Source organism: Tachypleus tridentatus, chromosome 2, assembly GCF_004210375.1.
Source record: "Tachypleus tridentatus isolate NWPU-2018 chromosome 2, ASM421037v1, whole genome shotgun sequence".
Lineage (NCBI taxonomy): Eukaryota > Metazoa > Arthropoda > Merostomata > Xiphosura > Limulidae > Tachypleus > Tachypleus tridentatus.
Window position 1 is genome coordinate 146490138 of NC_134826.1, and position 21940 is coordinate 146512077.

General features: G+C 34.9%; 1 protein-coding gene across 1 annotated transcript in view; it reads left to right on the top strand.

Annotated features, from left to right (window-relative positions):
• Positions 1–21940, top strand: part of Daxx (Daxx-like protein) — a 48506-nt gene that overhangs the window by 15718 nt on the left and 10848 nt on the right. Inside the window, exons 4-5 of the mRNA XM_076491527.1 lie at positions 789–981; positions 9515–9667. Coding sequence (XP_076347642.1) covers positions 789–981; positions 9515–9667 — 346 coding nt within the window. The remainder of the gene's footprint in view (positions 1–788; positions 982–9514; positions 9668–21940) is intronic.

Sequence of the window (21940 nt, forward strand, 5' to 3'; positions counted from 1 at the left end):
CTGTGCACTACATGGCATTTGTAACAAAGACACAGAGCTTCCAGTAATAACAAGGAAATAAGCTATCCTACCACAAGAAATGAAATACTTGTACCAGAATTTGGAAGGAATTCATATGGTTAGTACATGGGGTACATTGTAAACGAACATTCCACCATGTTCTGGTTGGAAGAGCTCTTGTAATTCTGAGAAACAAAGATGCCACACCAGACACTGCCCAGTTAAGACTTGAATCAGCCAATGATCAAATGAAAAGCTGCTGTGATGTTAATACTTAATAGACTGGATTCCACAGAAGTGACATCGTACATAGCTGTAGAATCACAGTCAAAATGGCACATAAATAAAGGGACATGAAAGATGGATTTGCTTTTAGTGAAAATAGTTTTAGAATTGCTCAAGAAGCAAACCAGAAATGAAATAGAACAAGAGGAGGTAAGTACCTATTGGAAATCCATTTTAAGTGTTAACTTTTATTATTTCTGCCTGTCTCAGTTGTAAAATTTAATATTTCTGTATAATTTATGTTTTTCTATTGTTGATTTTTCGTTGTTTGTTTTAGTGACACTGGGAAGTCTTAAAATATGTGTAAAGTAAGATATGTACTGTCTGGTAATAAATTAACCTTAACTATTTGTATTATCATTATAACTTGGAGAATGTAAGGATGAGAAACCCCTATGAAATACACATTTAATTAAGTACTATTATTTGGGCATAGCTAGCACTTACAAGTATTCTTCAAACATCCACTATAGAAAGTTCTGTTGTGAACTTAATGGTTACAGAAATTGCACAGAAGGATTAAGAAACTTCAAGAAAAAGAGCTGGATTTGGACGATCTCGAGGATGACAACTCTGCATATATAGAGGAAGAAAGATTCAAGAAACGAGCCATGAAAGTCTGGAACAAGTTATGTGAACTGAAAGGAAGAGCCTGTGATACCGGCAGGCATACTCAGAGAAAATTTCATTATAATGGTAAGTTTCTGATCTGTAGCTGTAATGTTGCACTTACTAGCTTCTGGATGCTCAAAGAACCACCAGATATAACAAGTTCAGTCATGCCAAGCTCTTGTTGTCTTGGTAATTTCAACATTTGTGAAGAACTTAGGTAACTAAAATATTGAAAGAATGCATGAATATTTATAGTGTTGACCTGGTGTTTAATATTCAAAATTAACTCGTGTCTGAAGTCATTAAACATCAGGATGGACCACCAGGTATTCTTGAAATAATGATCTAATGTTCGAGTGAGTTTTGAGCAAATGAGACCAGAGTAATAGTGAGCACCATCTCTTCTGTATTGTGTGTCACTTCTAACTGTAATCAAGTGTGTGTGTTTCCATATGACCAACCTAATGCTGTCTCCTGAAGTATTGCTATGAATCAGATATACACATGTAACCCTAAATTTAAGCACTTCATAGTTTTTTGTCTTTAATTAATATCTTGAAACTAAACATTTCCTCACAGCAGGAAGTAGTGTAGTAAAGCTGTTTATAGTAAGGTCAAATCTGCTTACACTCTCAAACAATAAACAGTTTTGTATTAGACATTTCTTTAACAAAATTAATGGATAGTGAGGTGCCATCTGGTGCCAAAACATGATGATAATCTCTGGCCGTAGCAGATAATTGAACATACAATGTATTACGAAACTGTCCAATAATGCTGTGACTCGTCACCAGAGTAGTAAGCATGTGGTCTGGGTAGTTTTGTTTTCTAGTAAGTGGTCATAGTTTTGATGTCATAGACCAGTTTTGTGCTCATTTAGTTTTTGTTAAGACAAACATGAGACAGGTTTAGGTGCTGTATCATTCATTGAAGTCGATCGAGGACAGGACAGTAACCTTTGAGCAGGTATATGTTAAACTTCTCAATATACTGCTAAAACTAGTAATGTCTTGTAAAAAAATAAATAAAAAAAATCTATAATAATTATTGTACTTTTTCTGATAAGTTTGTAAAACTGATTATATAATCTGGTAGAATAGTTCTCTTTAGTTTCAAAGTGTTCCTGCAAATTTATTGAAAGAAGATTAATTTGACTAAAATACATCATAATAATACATAATACATTTTATGTAATTAACCAGAGTATGTAGACTGTTACAAAGCCCCAAGATAAAACAATGTGTTGAGGGGAATGTCTTTAACAAAGGTAATTTTTTATTGTAATATGTCACATAAATCAACATTGACATGTGGCTTTGCTGTCTGTTACACTTCATGAAACGAAAAGTGTATTATAGTCATAAGCAACAACTAGAATGATTTATAAATGTAGTCCATAAAACGTAATGAATACAAAGCAGTAAAGATTATAAATTTTAACTGTACAATATATGTGTCCAGGAGTTCATCGTGTAAGTGGTCATGTTAGTTTTTTCCCATGCATTCCATGACATGCATGCTGAAAAATTCGTGTCCTGATTTTCAGGAATTGTATACAGATAATTACTGCCTGCATAAAATTACTAGAATATAACCATTTTGTCTTGACTTTGATGGCTGTTAAAATGTGGTCACTCTGAACTATTTGTACTCTATTATCTACCCTGTGGTAAATTACGCTGATGATTTGTAATTTTTAGACAACTAAAAGTTAATACACATGTTTGGTATTTCTTTACAGTTTAACATAAAGGAATTTGATATATAGTACATCAATTTTGAGAAAATCTCACCTTATGTTTTTAATTGTTTTTACTCATGTGGGAAGGCCTGCGAATTTATTGTGAATATCCAACAGTGCTAAAAGTAGATATAACTTACCTAGTTCACCAGAAGAAATGATTGTGAATATCCAACAGTGATATAAGTAGATATAACTTACCTAGTTCACCAGAAGAAATGATTGTGAATATCCAACAATGCTATAAGTAGATATAACTTACATAGTTCACCTGAAGAAATGATTGTGAATATCAAACAGTGCTATAAGTAGATATAACTTACCTAGTTCACCAGAAGAAATGATTGTGAATATCCAACAGCACTATAAGTAGATATAACTTACCTAGTTCACCAGAAGAAGTGATTGTGAATATCCAACATTGCTATAAGTAGATATAACTTACCAAGTTCACCAGAAGAAATGATTGTGAATATCCAACAATGCTATAAGTAGATATAACTTACATAGTTCACCTGAAGAAATGATTGTGAATATCCAACAGCGCTATAAGTAGATATAGCTTACCCAGTTCACCAGAAGAAATGATTGTGAATATCCAACAGCGCTATAAGTAGATATAATTTACCTAGTTCACCAGAAGAAATGATTGTGAATATCCAACAGTGCTATAAGTAGATATAACTTACCTAGTTCACCAGAAGAAATGATTGTGAATATCCAACAGTGCTATAAGTAGATATAACTTACCTAGTTCACCAAAAGAAATGATTGTGAATATCCAACAGTGCTATAAGTAGATATAACTTACCTAGTTCACCTGAAGAAATGATTGTGAATATCCAACAGTGCTACAAGTAGATATAACTTACCTAGTTCACCAGAAGAAATGATTGTGAATATCCAACAGTACTATAAGTAGATATAATTTACCTAGTTCACCAGAAGAAATGATTGTGAATATCCAACAGTGCTATAAGTAGATATAACTTACCTAGTTCACCAGAAGAAATGATTGTGAATATCCAACAGTGATATAAGTAGATATAGCTTATTTAGTTCACCAGAAGAAATGATTGTGAATATCCAACAGTGATATAAGTAGATATAGCTTACCAAGTTCACCAGAAGAAATGATTGTGAATATCCAACAGTACTATAAGTAGATATAATTTACCTAGTTCACCAGAAGAAATGATTGTGAATATCCAACAGTGCTATAAGTAGATATAACTTACCTAGTTCACCAGAAGAAATTTATTGTGAATATCCAACAGTGCTATAAGTAGATATAGCTTACCTAGTTCACCAGAAGAAATTATTGTGAATATCCAACAGCACTATAAGTAGATATAGCTTACCTAGTTCACCAGAAGACATGATTGTGAATATCCGACAGCACTATAAGTAGATATAGCTTACCTAGTTCACCAGAAGACATGATTGTGAATATCCAACAGTGCTATAAGTAGATATAGCTTACCTAGTTCACCAGAAGACATGATTGTGCATATCCAACAGTGCTATAAGTAGATATAACTTACCTAGTTCACCAGAAGAAATGATTGTGAATATCCAACAGCACTATAAGTAGATATAGCTTACCTAGTTCACCAGAAGAAATGATTGTGAATATCCAACAGTGCTATAAGTGGATATAACTTACCTAGTTCACCAGGAGAAATGATTGTGAATATCCAACAGTGCTATAAGTAGATATAACTTACCTAGTTCACCAAAAGAAATGATTGTGAATATCCAACAGTGCTATAAGTAGATATAACTTACCTAGTTCACCAGAAGACATGATTGTGAATATCCAACAGTACTATAAGTAGATATAACTTACCTAGTTCACCAGGAGAAATGATTGTGAATATCCAACAGTGCTATAAGTAGATATAACTTACCTAGTTCACCAGGAGAAATGATTGTGAATATCCAACAGTGCTATAAGTAGATATAACTTACCTAGTTCACCAGAAGAAATGATTGTGAATATCCAACAGTGCTATAAGTAGATATAACTTACCTAGTTCACCAGAAGACATGATTGTGAATATCCAACAGTGCTATAAGTAGATATAACTTACCTAGTTCACCAGAAGAAATGATTGTGAATATCCAACAGTGCTATAAGTAGATATAACTTACCTAGTTCACCAGAAGAAATGATTGTGAATATCCAACAGTGCTATAAGTAGATATAACTTACCTAGTTTACCAGAAGAAATGATTGTGAATATCCAACAGTGATATAAGTAGATATAGCTTACCAAGTTCACCAGAAGACATGATTGTGAATATCCAACAGCACTATAAGTAGATATAGCTTACCTAGTTCACCAGAAGACATGATTGTGAATATCCAACAGTGCTATAAGTAGATATAGCTTACCTAGTTCACCAGAAGACATGATTGTGAATATCCAACAGTGCTATAAGTAGATATAACTTACCTAGTTCACCAGAAGAAATGATTGTGAATATCCAACAGCACTATAAGTAGATATAGCTTACCTAGTTCACCAGAAGAAATGATTGTGAATATCCAACAGTGATATAAGTAGATATAACTTACCTGGTTCACCAGAAGAAATTGTGAATATCCAACAGTGCTATAAGTAGATATAACTTACCTAGTTCACCAGAAGAAATGATTGTGAATATCCAACAGTACTATAAGTAGATATAATTTACCTAGTTCACCAGAAGAAATGATTGTGAATATCCAACAGTGCTATAAGTAGATATAACTTACCTAGTTCACCTGAAGAAATGATTGTGAATATCCAACAGTGCTATAAGTAGATATAACTTACCTAGTTCACCAGAAGAAATGATTGTGAATATCCAACAGTGCTATAAGTAGATATAACTTACCTAGTTCACCAGAAGACATGATTGTGAATATCCAACAGTGCTATAAGTAGATATAACTTACCTAGTTCACCTGAAGAAATGATTGTGAATATCCAACAGTGCTACAAGTAGATATAACTTACCTAGTTCACCAGAAGAAATGATTGTGAATATCCAACAGTGCTATAAGTAGATATAACTTACCTAGTTCACCAGAAGAAATGATTGTGAATATCCAACAGTGATATAAGTAGATATAACTTACCTAGTTCACCAGAAGAAATGATTGTGAATATCCAACAGCACTATAAGTAGATATAGCTTACCTAGTTCACCAGAAGACATGATTGTGAATATCCAACAGTGCTATAAGTAGATATAACTTACCTAGTTCACCAGAAGAAATGATTGTGAATATCCAACAGTGCTATAAGTAGATATAACTTACCTAGTTCACCAGAAGAAATGATTGTGAATATCCAACAGCACTATAAGTAGATATAGCTCACCTAGTTCACCAGAAGAAATGATTGTGAATATCCAACAGTGATATAAGTAGATATAACTTACCTGGTTCACCAGAAGAAATTGTGAATATCCAACAGTGCTATAAGTAGATATAACTTACCTAGTTCACCAGAAGAAATGATTGTGAATATCCAACAGTGCTATAAGTAGATATAACTTACCTAGTTCACCAGAAGAAATGATTGTGAATATCCAACAGTACTATAAGTAGATATAACTTACCTAGTTCACCAGAAGACATGATTGTGAATATCCAACAGTGCTATAAGTAGATATAACTTACCTAGTTCACCAGAAGAAATGATTATGAATATCCAACAGTAGATATAACTTACCTAGTTCACCAGAAGAAATGATTGTGAATATCCAACAGCGCTATAAGTAGATATAACTTACATAGTTCACCAGAAGAAGTGATTGTGAATATCCAACATTGCTATAAGTAGATATAACTTACCAAGTTCACCAGAAGAAATGATTGTGAATATCCAACAGTGCTATAAGTAGATATAACTTACATAGTTCACCTGAAGAAATGATTGTGAATATCCAACAGCACTATAAGTAGATATAGCTTACCTAGTTCACCAGAAGAAATGATTGTGAATATCCAACAGTGCTATAAGTAGATATAACTTATCTAGTTCACCTGAAGAAATGATTGTGAATATCCAACAGTGCTATAAGTAGATATAACTTACCTAGTTCACCAGAAGAAATTATTGTGAATATCCAAGAGTGCTTTAAGTACTAAATTACAAAATGAGTAACTGTTAGTTTTAATTTTCTGATTTTTCAGTCATATTTAATGAAACAAAATTTAAAAAAGGAGAAGTGTGATAATTTAATGATGTTATTATGTAGTGTAAAGAACTATAAAAGTGTGTGTCAGATGAGGTGATTTATTATTACCTTCTTTGAATGAGAATGAATTTACTTTCCATCCTATTATTTTATTTTGTGTCTAGGAAGCCCATTTTTACATTAGTGCGACTAGTGATATATGCATGTCTCTGCAGCTCTTTACTGTCCGTATTGAATGTAATGTTCTTGTTACATTGTCTTCTCTAAGTAGACTGTCTGGATGTCTGGAGAGAGCATAAGTTTGTCCTGCTGAATGGAAGTGTAGCGAACTTAGACATTTGTACCTTTAATCCACTAACACTGGTTCTCAAACATATCAGGCTCATGTACCACTTTCTGTTTAATTTTGTTAAAATTACAAACCGAGGAATATATTTTAAAATAAAGATAAAAACTATTAAAAATAATTATATTTTTAACACTTACCCATAAATCAGAGTAATTTCAATTTTTTTCTGGCATGATTGGAGAATATGTGGTACCATTATCGTCAGTTCTAAGAGAAGAAAATATTGGTGAGTCTGTGCAGGTAGAGGGTGAAGCTGTAGGTAGTATGTATATGAATGTTAAATCCTCATTTAGGACTTATTACAAGTTTTCTGATTTTTGTGTTGTGTACAACACCGACATTACCTTCATGCCCACCATTGGTATGCACACAACAGTGTGAGAATCCCTGCGTTAATGTGTATAATTTAGCTCCAAGCTCCAAATAATATAATGCATTCCAAATTGTTATACTGTTTATTGTATTATCAGTGTGGGTTCCAATAGGTGTTCTCTCATTTTTTCATGAAGTGACACATTTATTATAATTTTTCAGTTTGTATTTAGCTACACAGGAAACCAAACTACACCAGAACAATTATTGGAGTTCAGTAATTTATTCTCAAAAAATGAACCTGTCTACTTATGAATAAAGTAAAAGTAAACAAAAGTCATGAATTTCTGAGAGTAAGAAACACATAATATGAAGGAGTGTAATAATTTTCTAATCTTGAAATTTTACAGGACTTTACAGTATTAAGAAACTACACTAAAAATATTTTCTTTGGTTTCTTCCAGAATGAAGCATGCAAACTTGGAGGTTACTAAACTGATATAAAATGTATTAATTATTCTTGTTTTGGAAATGATACTATAATTAAGTTTGAACAGGTGAAACATGAAACATTTTACTTTATTAGCGTGAATGTATATGTAATGAAGTTTTTCTTACAGTCGTATAGAAGTTACATAACTGAGAGATGAACTATACTGCACTTTACAATAATACAAACATCTGAATGTATGGTAGTTTGTGAACTATTGTCTTCTCACATTTAGAGCAAAAGTGAAATGTACCAACTTATAGTTTGTTATCATGTGTTTAGTCTTTCCATTAACAACATACGTGGCCAGGTGGTTAAGGCACTCGACTTGTAATCTGAGGGTTTCACCAAATGTGCTCACCCTTTTGGCTGTGGGGGTGTTATAATGTAGCGGTCAATCCCACTATTTGTTGGTAAAAGAGTAGCCCAAGAGTTGGCAGTAGGTGGTGGTGACTAGTTGCCTTCCCTCTATTCTTACACTGCTAAATAAGGAACGGCTAGGGCAGATAGCCCTTGAGTAGCTTTGCGAGAAATTCAAAACAAAGCAAACAATATATGTTTGCAGTAAAAACTGTTTGAGTTAAAATGTATTTTAAAAAAAAAAGGGAGATTATCTTGTACATGCTATGCACATTGTCTCATGAACCACCGGTTACCATTTCTGTTGACCTGTAATAAAAAACAGTAAGCTCATTATGAAATCCTAATTATATTGTATATCGTCTCATGAATCACCAGTTACCATTTCTGTTGACCTATAATAAGAAACAATAAGCTCTTTATGAAATCCTAATGATATTGTACATTGTCTCATGAACCACTGGTTACAATTTCTTTTAACCTGTAATAAAAAACAATAAACTCTTTATGAAATCCTAATGATATTGTACGTTGTCTCATGAACCACCGGTTACCATTTCTGTTGACCTATAATAAAAAACAGTAAGCTCTTTATGAAATCCTAATGATATTGTACGTTGTCTCATGAACCACCGGTTACCATTTCTGTTGACCTATAATAAAAAACAGTAAGCTCTTTATGAACTCCTAATGATGTTGTACATTGTCTCATGAACCACCGGTTACCATTTCTGTTGACCTGTAATAAAAACAGTAAGCTCTTTATGAAATTCTAGTGATATTCTTCTCGGTATGAATTTTTTCATATGATGCACAAGTTATGCACTTCATGACACAGTTGCATATAGCTCAGTGTAATGTATTACTAGTCATAGCTATTATAATAAATCAAGTAGAATTTGGACTGTCAGTGTTGTGCAAATTTGAGTTCAGTCTTTAAATTTACTATCAATTATATGTCCTGAAAGTTGTCGTTATCCAGTTAATTTTGAATTTATAACCATTTTGAAGGAAATAAAATTCATTGTTAAGTGAAACTGTCATTACATCTAGATTTATAAACTACGAATAAGTATCAGAATTTCATTGAGAATGGTATACCTTTCAAATGTTAATGGTGGGAATCAAAGTTTAGTATATTTAATACATGTTATTTTAAAATATTTTTGAGGGTCCCGCTATGAAGAAATCAACAGAAACATAGAAAAATTCATCAATAAGAAGAAACTTTTTCCAGATTACCATGATATTCTTGGTATTGTAAAGGATGTGAACAGCGAAGATCCTAGTCTCAGATTTTTATCATCTCAAATGGATTCCTTAGGTCAGTATAAACAGCTTTGTGTTTCTTTAACTTCTTAAAGAAACTTAATACAATCCATCCATTTTCCTTTCCTGAACTTGTTTATTTTAGACATATATTTTTTTCATAGCATTGTTTTTCTAAGGATTTTTTACTTACTTTTAAAAGAAATCTTGATGATGGAGGGTATATCCTAACATGATATCATAGTTTTCCTCGATTTGTCGTACCCTCTATATGCATAATAATTTTTGGTTGCCACTAGCCTTAAAGCTTCCAACTAATATCATGTGGAATAGTTGCATTGTAGGATTCATCAGCCTTCCACCAATTGGAATGCATCATTCCTAGTGCAGTTTCCTTTATGATGTAAATTATAATATTATACACCATCTTTCTCTTTAGCACTTGTTTGTAATAGTATGTCTTTTTTATTTGCACTTGTTTTTTACCAATGTCTGGCACTGTTAGACCTAATGGTTGAAGATTACCAGATGGGTTTCTCATCCTCCTCTTGGTTCCTGAGGAATCTGGAACTACTCATTTGGTCTTGGTCATTTTATGTCTCGGTCAGCTTCTCAACCTCTTTTTTTACCAGTGGGACTTTTCTCACCCTCTTGTGGTTTTTTGTTCCAGGTCTTGGGTTACCAAGGTGGATTTCTCAGATGTTTTATGTTGTATTTTGTTTTGTCTCAACAAACATTCAACACTCATAATTTTCTCATCCTCTGGGATGCAGCAAGTTTGGGTTGGTTGATCAACTGGGTGGAGTTGCTTTTCTCATCCACTTACTTTATCGTTCATCTGAGTGTTTTTCAGTTCACATTTCAACAAGACCCAGCCATCTCCTCTTATTGTGAGGAACATGAAATTATTAATTTCCCATGCTTCTTCCTGTCCTCCTCTCACTGTGAAAGAGCCGTCTCTTTTTTTGGGGACATGGGCTTCCATAGAATCCCTTATCCCCTGGGGTCACGGTAATATGTGAAGTCTACAATAGTTTGGGCATAATTACTGACTCCTTGCTTAGATTCCATTGCTGTCCATCAATTTCCTTCTTTTCTCAAAGTCTTCACCTGTTGATTTCATACATCCAATACCATAGAGTGCCCTTTTTCTCTCCTCTTGTCTGGATCTCCATCTCTTTCAGATACCTCATTGATGAGATGGGGAGCATATCTTCACTCTCAAACAATTTTGAGTTGGTAGTCTTGCAATAATTCATTCCTTTGTTTCCCTCTAAGACTTTGAGGTATTTTCTTGTGATGGTTTATGAATACCTGGTGATGATCTGTATAGACAAATCTGCTCTTGTCTCCTTCATTAATTGCCAAGTTACACCTGAGCTTGCTGTCTCTGTTTCCATGCTCTCATGGTATTTTTGTGGACCTATTCTTTACATTAACTTGTTACAACTTCTCATATCTCAGGTGTCTTGATTATTGTTGCAAACTGTATTTTCCAGCTTAACAAAAGACTACCTTTGGAGTGACCTCCTCATCCTTTGGTATTTCAGTAAAAACGTTTTTTCTCTACACTTACTTTTTTTTTTTATTAATTGTCTTTCTCATTCCACTCACTCTGTGTAGAATCCTCAAGCTCACTTCACACTTTCCAGCTAAGTCATGTTTTTTTTTTTTTACAACCTCTCTGGTCCTATCCTTCTCTGTCACACTTCCTACTCCTGTCTTTCCATCAAGTAGTGTTGTCTCTCTGGCTTCACTTGTGGTTTAATCTGGTCCTTTAAGAGATGTTCCAGACTTTCTTCACCTGTAACCTTCCTTCCTTCTCATTGTTTGTTCTCTCCCTATCTGTCCATGAGAATGGCACACATTTCATAGTTGGACTCTATATCAGCTTTCTCTCAATCATGTTCTTCTGTTAACCTTTTGGAACTTTTACATGGCTTGTTTACCCAAGGCAGCTCTGCCTAATAATGCTTTCAAGATTTTCCATTGTTATCTTGTATTCTCCTCTCATATCGTATCTTTTCTCCTTTAATTTTTTTCTCACCTTCTTCCCCCTCATCTGACAGTTATTCCTTACATTTTCTCTCTTTGAATCTTTTATCCTTTGTTCTTTGTACCATTTTTTCTTAAATCCAGTTTTTCTCCTATTTACTTGTGGCTGTAGAAGGTCTGGCATGTACACCAGTAATTCTTTATGTATTCTTTTTCACCATTCTTATATTTTCCTTATCCTACTTATTCCTTTTTTACCCTAAAATGTTTGAGGTTAATAAAGGGAAAAGTGTGTTCACTTCTCAGTGATGTCGAGAAAATCCACTTGTAGAGAAAAATATATATGTAAAATGGCTCGTTTGGGTTGAGAAACTATTTTAAGTAGAGGAGCGAATAACGTATCGACCTTCTTCGATCATCGTCAGATTCACAAAGAAAGAAAGAGGTAACTGACCAGAAGCTGACCACATGTTTGAAAGGGGTTGTGTAACTGAGTGTTGGAATGTAGAGGGCAGTGTTAGATGTTTGAATATATAATTTTATATTATTTATTATATTATAATAAAAATATGGTCAGCTTCCAGTCAGTTACCTCTTTCTTTTTTTGTGAACCTGATGATGACCGAAGAAGGTCGAAATGTTGTTCGCTCCTCTACGTAAAATATTTTCTCAACTCAAATGAGCCATCTTGATATGTGTTCACTTCTATTTTACTTCCTTCCATTTTTCACTTATATTCTTGTTCTGTTCTGGACTGTTTTTTCTGTCACATCCATGTTGTTCACGGTTGTTAAGCCTAGTTCATTCTATAATCTATATATTGTATAGAATTCTTATACTCCTGAGTATTCTTCCCATCATTCTCACTGGATAGTAATAGCAGCTCATCCATTTAGTCTTTGCTTTATTAGATATAGATATGCCTTGACTCTTTTAGTTTTTTTTGGTGAGAGGAGAATCCACTTCACTTTCTCTCTGGCTGTTCATTTCTGTAATTCATTGGTGGAGATCCCATGTACTTCTGTCATGCATTGGTGGAGATCCTGCATACTTCTGTCATGCATTGGTGGAGATCCCATGTACTTCTGTCATGCATTGGTGGAGATCCTGCATACTTCTGTCATGCATTGGTGGAGATCCTGCATACTTCTGTCATCCATTGGTGGAGATCCTGCGTACTTCTGTCATCCATTGGTGGAGGTCCTGCATACTTCTGTCATCCACTGGTGGAGGTCCTGCATACTTCTGTCATCCACTGGTGGAGGTCCTGCATACTTCTGTCATCCACTGGTGGAGGTCCTGGATACTTTTGTCGTATATTATTTTCATCATCTTACCATTTCTTCTTCAGGATATTGATTTTAACTAACTTATGGACTACTTTGTGTAAAGCAGTGCTAGAAATGATGCCATTCTGTATAGCCAGTCTACTTTTCAAAATAAAGTTTCATGGTCACCTGTTGCACAGTCTTAATATGTTACATTCCTCTGGCCTCTCAAATGCATTTCTTTTCTCACTCTTCTAGTTGAGTACAAGAGCCCTTGATGCTTACTAGTTCCTAGCTGCTGCTGCTGGGGTGGGGTAGTATGGATGCTTTCTCTTGAATGTGACCACTTCTGCTCACTAGAGATTAGGATGTTATGTTAAAGTAGGTGATGTGTACTCTTCTTCTACCACAGATGAGAAGTCGCACACCCTCATTTTGGTCTGAAAGAATCTACTGCAAAACCAGTCAGTGTAGGTCTTTACGCATATGGTTGGTAGTGACCCTCTTTATACTGTGAATTACCACAGATCAGAAGTCATATACCCAAAGCCCTCTCATTTTGGACTGGAGGAATTTGCCACAAGACTAGTTAACACAAGTCTTCACATATGGTTGGTAGGGGCCATCTTCATACTGTGAACCAGATATAAAATTCTGATTTTGGACTGGATTTAATATACCATGTTTGTATTCCTACTTTATACTGATGCCTGGATGTCAAGATCCCAAGTGGTCTTGTGTTGATTTTGTACTGGGTCAGCACACGTGCTTCACCTAGGTTGATGGAATGAAAGTTGCTTTTTCCTTCTGCTTCCTTGTCTAGAGGTTGTGACCCTCCTTCTACTGCATATTGGAAAACATGTACCTAACCCTGACAGAGTTGTCTCAGTCAGTACAGTCTGATGTATGCCAATTACACTGCACCATCTAGCTTGACTATTGGACTTAATTTCTTTTAACCTGGTTTGGTGACATGTTTATCTTCAGCGCAGCCAAAGAGTATATTCCAGTATAGATTAAGACACAATTTCTCACATATGTGGCCTTATCTTTTTGTGATTTTAGGATATCATGCTTTGTGGGTTCTTTTTTGTGTGTGTGCACACATCTGTCTTTCTTTACATCGTGTGATATTCTAACTATTATGATAGTGGGGATGAGGTATTGCATCAGAAGTTGAACACTGAAAGTGTATTTTCAAGAGATTATTATTTTTTGCACTTCTTAACCATCTTTCTATTTCTGATTCATTTCTTTTGCCTAATTTCAAAGTTATGATTATGCTTTACAATATTGAAGAAATCAGCTGCACAATGAATAGTGTATTGTGATCCTATTCATCTTGTATGTTACTATGGAGCTACACCATGTGTAATCTTGTGTAATTAAGTGGGAGCATGTGAATGTCAGTGTATATTGGAAACACATTTTCAGTGTTGAAAAATGTTAACTTTTGAAATCTGTCTTTTGACTTCTCTGACCTCAGGTCACCATCGTGGTTAGTACAAAGGATGTTTGTTACAATAAACATTTTAAGACAAAATTTCAGTGAGCATGTGATAAAAATTTGTAATTTACACATTGCCAGTGGAACATTTTATAACCTTTTTAGTAATACCAAACTGAAGTCACTTCATGTTATAGTGTACTTCAATTCATTTGCCCACCTTGTGTTGTCAGATAAATATTTAAAATTAGGCTGATGCAAGGATGTCGGATGGCCTAAACAATTTAAACCATTTACGAGTTAATTCCACAATACATCAGATAATTTTCACATCATAAAAAAAATTCTGCACAGTTGTTTTTGTTAGTTTTTATAATTGTGAGAACTTTTTTAAAACAAAAACAAAGGTTATATATATGTTTTGTGTAATACTTTAGAAACCTTGAAGGTGATTCAAGTTAATGTCTATATCTCTAACTGCTTAAAAATTAGAAATTTGAAAATATAGTTGACTTTTTGGTTTTTATGCATATAAGAAAAGTTCAAAATTATGTTGGACATATAATTTACAAATTAGTGGAAGTGCACTTGCACAGCAAAAGACAGTGTAAACTCTGTTCTCAGGTCATCCGTGATGCAGATGTTATCGTGTCAATTCAATAATCAAAATTGTTTTAATTTAAATATTTGTCCACAGAGGGCTGAAGATTGGTACAGTAATTTCAAGTTTAATTATGTGTAACAAGAAATAGTGATGCTATATCTAATAATAAATTGTTTTAATATAAAATTAAACTTTCTAACATGTTCAGCAACTTTTTAATACCTATGAATAATGACGCATTGGGGTAGGTACAGATCAGATGTGTGACACATTGGGGTAGGTACAGATCAGATGTGTCTTCTTTCATTCTTGTTATTCAATAAATCGAGTTATTATAACATAGTTATAGTGTGAAATATCAGCTTTAGTGTTGAAACTGTGTTTCATAAATCAAAACATCTAGTAATCAACAGAAGTTTCGATTTTCCAGACAGGCGATAAATAATAACTACTTAGATGATTGACTGTGATAAAGTATTGTTGTTTCATTACTCGTGCTAGTAGGATTATTGTGATCACAAACCATGTTTCTGTTGCTAAGCTGCAATACTTCAGCAGGGTTTCAACCATTCCAATCAATTATGGATCATTAAAAAATTATCAACAATAGTAAAGAAAGTAACTAAATGATAAAATATCTACTTGTAGAGTATACTGTTTATGGTTTGTAAGTAATTCATCAAGTATACTGTTTATGGTTTGTAAGCAGTTCATCAAGTATACTGTTTATCGTTTGTAAGCAATTCATCAAGTATACTGTTTATGGTTTGTTAGCAGTTCATCAAGTATACTGTTTATCGTTTGTAAGCAATTCATCAAGTATACTGTTTATGGTTTGTTAGCAGTTCATCAAGTATACTGTTTATGGTTTGTAAGCAATTCATCAAGTATACTGTTTATGGTTTGTAAGCAATTCATCAAGTATACTGTTTATCGTTTGTAAGCAATTCATCAAGTATACTGTTTATGGTTTGTAAGCAGTTCATCAAGTATACTGTTTATCGTTTGTAAGCAATTCATCAAGTATACTGTTTATGGTTTGTAAGTAATTCATCAAGTAAACTGTTTATGGTTTCTAAGTAATTCATCAAGTATACTGTTTATGGTTTGTAAGTAATTCATCAAGTATACTGTTTATGGTTTGTAAGTAATTCATCAAGTATACTGTTTATGGTTTGTAAGTAATTCATCAAGTATACTGTTTATGGTTTGTAAGCAATTTGTCAAGTATACTGTTTATGGTTTGATCCCCTATTTTTTCTTTTGTTTTACAACTGTAATTATTTTAAATTCTTTTAGTTTTTGCAAGTTCTGTTCAGAGAAAGAATTTTTACATTTTCTTTGCAAGGATCTTTGTCACTTGTCTGGATGCCACCCAGTTGTAAGAGGAACCACCCAATTAGGCATTCTTATTCTTAATTCTATATTGCCTAGCCTGTGTGTTATATACATTCACAGTGGAGGTAATAAAAATAAAGTGTCACATCTCTTGTTGCACTGTCTGATGCAGCATTCCTACAGACTTTCCAGTGCTCTTAACACGTACCTTTTTTAAGTGAAATATGAGAGCACTTATCAGTTTCTAGCTACTGAGATGTTGGACCATAGATATTTTTAAGTGTGCTCACTCCAACTCAGTTGAGAGTATGGCAGTTTTATTCTGTTTTTGTAGATGACATAAGCTCTTTTGCTTCAGCAGACCTGATATGCAGTTATGTCTGACAGACAATAAGTTACCCCAACATGCAGTTTTTCCCTCTGGCTAACCACCCTTCTTCTTACTGTCTTTTAAATATTGGTTCTTGATGGATATGGTGATGGTTGCAACTGGACTACCCACATACATGTGTAAATGTGGACTCCCCTCCTATTGGGCATCTCTCCAGGTCTGTACCCTTTGCTGTGGTTTCACTAGATAGTAGATAGGGACAGTGGAAATCTCATTAATCCATTCATGGGCATCGCTAATTAGATGACGAGGCATTTGGCTACCTTACGAGTCCTAGGATGGACTGAAGATGCACCCTGCTTTGCTGTCCACCTTTTTACTGTCTCCTTGATGTTAGTTGCTGGCAGAGCAGATTTTGTGATGTTTGTGTTGGATGTGCATATGTGCTGGTGCAGAATCTTGGTACAGAGGCTAATCTTCCTTACCATTTCCTTGATCTGATGAAAAGGAGAGAATCCTCTTTCTACCATGGGTTAGATATCCCTATTCTGATTTGCCTGGTGCTGGTTTGGGTCAATATCCTCTTTATGGTTCAACATACTATAGCCAATCTACATTGTAGGTCCTTTAGTTTCACATGTGTGGCTTGGTAACTTCCTTCTATCCTAGAAGTACATTCCAAATCCCACTTCAATGCTAGTTTACGGTGGATATGGTGACAGTTGTGTAGGATTTGCACTCATGAATGTGCGAGTTGATCCCTCCTGTTATTCTGCCATTACTGTGACATAGTTTTACAAAAGATAAGAATATGCCTGGTTCAGAAGTGGTGTGGTTTACCATGAGGGTGTTGCCTTCACACACTCTCATGGTCTTCCTTTGGGTTTTTTCTAAAAGGGGATCATCTTCTCACCAGACTTTTCTTAAACTCGGTGTCAGATTCTTCCTATTTCTGAGTGAAATGGAGGTACCATTTTCTTACACTGATAATTTGTTTCTGATAGACAGCTCTTCTTACAGTTCCTACCTGACCTTCTCACTTTCAGTGTATGTACAGCCCAATCTCAAGATAATTACGGGCTACATGTAAGAGAGGGCACAAGTGACAAGAGGAGTTGTATTGCATTCCTGTTGGTGGGAAGTTGCCACTAAATCATTTCTGTGATAGCCTGTAAGAGTCTTACATAAGGGTAGGTGGCAGTATTAAAGCTAATGGTAAGCAAAAATGTTCACTTGCAGAGTAATATAAGTCAATAAAAGTTACTTGTTAGTGGTTGTATTTGTTAAAAATGTATTTACAGTGTAGGAAAGTGTTAACTTTAAGATAACTAGCTTATAGTAGAACTTCAATTAAATAATTACTAAGCAAAATTATCAACCTTTAATGAATATTTGTTCTTGTACATCAATCAATCAGTAATCAATATTTTTGGATTTCTGAAAAATTGATAATTACCTTTTAGAAGGTTCTTGAAATGTCCTGGAATTTTTTCTTAATCAAATGCACAAAAGCTGATATTTTATTAATAAATTAGTATACTATTTTGAATTTCCTGAAAAACCTTTGTGTTCGCTAAAACTAAACAGTAGTGAATTATGAGTTACTCAGAGAAAAAAATTTGTTTGTTATATTTACTTAGTTATTCAGCTAGTCATGACTAATATCTTAAAATTATATTTTGTTTTGTAACTGACTGAAAACTATTATTAAAATGATGAGTCAAAATTTAATATTTTCATAATTTTACAATGGCTGCTTGTTGTAGGTTGCAGATTGTTTTTAATAAATTGTCATCTACATTGCCATGTTTAACAACTACCACACAAGCCAGCCTGATATCTTGATGTGAATCGAAAAGCACAAGTTATTCTGAAAAAGTGTTAGGCAAAAAATATTTATATATCACATTAGTTTTGAGGTCAAGCTCACTGAACTAGGCTTGTGACCTGACCCAAGACCATGAGACTTACATGGAGAGGTTAACTTGTAAAGTGAAACTCTATAGATTAAATATACATGAAATGTTCTAGATGTGGTTGTGAATGTGGTTGTTCAAATGCAGTGATTAACCTAATTGTGAGTCCAAGGTGAGCAAGAGAAGAACTTGATTGAAAATATCTTAATAAATTTGATGTACCAGCTGAGTTGAAATTGGTCAGTTGATTGCTGCATTGACAGCAAAACATCAAAAGAAAGGAATACAATAGTGTCCCTATCTTCTAGGGGGTATTGGAGTCATACTTAAGAAATTGTGAAACTCATGGTTTGTCTATAGAACCTGTACAAAACACAGATATAACAAATCCCATGTAAATTGGCTAACATACTTTGAAGTAACTGTCATAACAACAACTGAAATTTGTGCTCTTTGCAGCATCTTAATTGTCCCACCTCAACATTATTACTAAAAATGGACATGTTCTTTATGTTTGCTTGTGTTACCTGAATAAACTGAAGTTTTTGAATTAAAGCAAACAGTTGCATGGTGCATTACAAGATGACTTCCACAATAATCCTCAAGCTATAAAGATACCATTTCTGCAATAGAGACAGTGTGGTGTACAATGTATGGGACCACCATAGTAAATCTATGTAAATTTCATTGTGTCATACTTCGTTAATACATAGTTCTATTTTATTTTTTAGAAGTTGTGCTGAGCTTTGTTTATTGGTATTTGTCAAAATAATCCCAAATACTGATTTGTGGAATGAGCTCTCCCTTTTTGTTAATCTCTTCTATCTGCTCCCCTTCACTTTTCTTGGAGTGTTGACAGTGATCCACAAAGCAGTGATCATTTTCCTCTCATTTTGAGAGAAACTAGCTTTGATCGATGCCACATCAGCTGCACGCCTTGATGGAAACTGGACCAGGCCAACTGACCTTTCACTGCTCTCTTGAAACGTGATCCTGCTGTCATCTGTAAGCCATCAATGTACAACTGTGTGACATCAGTGACTGACTGTATTATCCAGGCAGCTACTCAGTGTATTCCTAAAATCTCGACACATTTTCCACGGTACCTTTGTCTATGGTGGAATTTTGCCTGCCACATGGCACAGAAGGCCTCAAAAACAGGCCTGTGATACCTTTTGTAGGTATTCCACACTTTTAAACCACATCACTTTTTAGTGGGCCTGTGCATGTGCTTGGCAGATGAGATGTCAAAACTAGAAGGAATCTTGGATTCAATACATGACTAGCATCTCTTCTACTGCCATATCCAAAGGTGTATGGGACAAGATTCAGAAGGTCAGTGGGCAATGTATTTTTGTCCTCCCTTCCAATCTTGCTCTCTCTAGCCAGGAAGTTGCTGATGCCCAGAGCATCACTTACTCTCATCAAAAGCTTTTCTCATGCATCCAGCACTTCTGCTTCATACCTCACCTTTTTAGCCATCAAGACGCAAGCAGAGTTATTGCCTGTTTCCTTTTGATCTTATCATCTCTATGACTATAATGCCCCTTTACACTGGTGAAACTCAAGCTTGCTCTTCATCAGTCTGGCAGAACATCAATCATACCAGATTATATTCACTATGAGATCTTGCTATTCTTCTGGTTGTTTTTAACTTGATCTGGCAGGAGATTGCTTTTCCTGATGCTTAATGTCAGGCTATAATCCTCCGATTTTCTAAGTCTGGGAAGCATCCTAAGATTCCTTCAAATTACCATCTAATTGCTTTTGATGAGCTCTATCTGTAAAATTTTAGAGAGGATGGTTAATGCACATCTTGTTTGGTTTCTAAAGTCAAACAGTCTTCTCTCATCCACCCAGTGTGAATTCTGACAACAGTACTCTCCTGTGGACCACCTGATTACACTTGAAACGTCAGTTTGGGAAGCATTTCTAAAGCAACAATATTTTGTTTCTGTATTTTTTTTTACCTTGAGAATGCTTATGATACTATGTGGAGGATGTATTGCATTTTGTGAGACCTACACTTATAATGGGTTGTGTGGCTATTTGCTTATTTTTGTAAAAACCTTTTAATGAACCAGTGAGTCCAAGCTCATGTGGATTCAACAGTTTCAACTTTCTTTCCCACAGCAACTTGGAGTCCCTCAAGACTGTGTCTTTAATGTCACACTTTTCAGTAAAAAGATTAATGCCATCACTGGACAACTCCCTCCTACATTTGCAAACGGACCCTATATCGACGACTTCCACATCTTTTGTCAGTCATCAAACATGAGATTTATTGAATAGCAGCTACAGACTGCCATTACTCATTTACTGAAGTGGACCACAGCAAACAGATTTACTTTTTCTCTTTCTAAAACCATTTGCATGCTCTTTTGCCATCAACGGAGTATTTACCTCCATTTCAAGCCACGTCTTGGTGAATTGTGCTTCTTTTTGTCCCTAAGGCAACAGGCACTGTTCTTGATATTTATATTTGACCATAAGCTGACTTTCATTCCATATATCAAGCAGCTATGTGTCAAGTGTACAAGGGCACTGAAATCCTCCATTTTCTGTTTTCCACCTCTTGGAGAGTGGATCAGTGTTCTATGCTAAAGATCTATGATGTCCTCATTCAATCAAAACTGGATTATGGGTCTCTGGTCTGTGTTTTTGCCTGGACCTTGACTTTGAAGATGTTGGACCCCATTCTCTATCTGGGGCTTCGGCTCTGCACGGGGGCTTTCCTCACTTCTACATTCCAGAGTTTGTACACTGTGTCTTGTGAACGTCCTCTATCCCACCTAAGGTTCTGTTTTCTTTTCTTAGTAGGCGATGCTTTATCAGAATATACGGTCTGCCATTGTTCTTTTTGGCCTTTGTGTCCAGGCACAGCTGGCTAAATTGGGTCTGTCCTTGGATGATGTTGCTGTCTCCACTAGTCAGTCCATCTCACCATTGCTTATTACCATCCCCATCTGTGATCATTCTTTGAGTCATCTGAGAAAGGCAGATACTCCTGATTTGAAGCACCATCTTTTGTTTGCTGAACATCTTTCATATCATTCTTCCATTTATACAGATGGTTTGATATCGGGTGACTCTTTGGTCTCTGCCATGGTATGTTTTGGTTCAGTGGTTGCACACAGGATCCCTCTACAGTTTCTGTGTTCACTGCCAAATTGAATGCCATTTCTCTTACCCTGGATCACATAGAAGCTAAGCAGTACACAAATTGTACTATTTATACCAACTGGCTCAGCTCTCTACTGGCCCTGGAATTGCTTCATGTTAGTTCTTACCCTATTCTCATTGCTATTCAAAATTCACTGGCCCATTTCTCTTTATCGTCCATTTCTGTCCAGTTTTTCTGGATACCAGGCCACGTTGGTATTTGTGGAAACAAGCTCTCTGACACTACAGCTAAATCTGTCTGCTCTG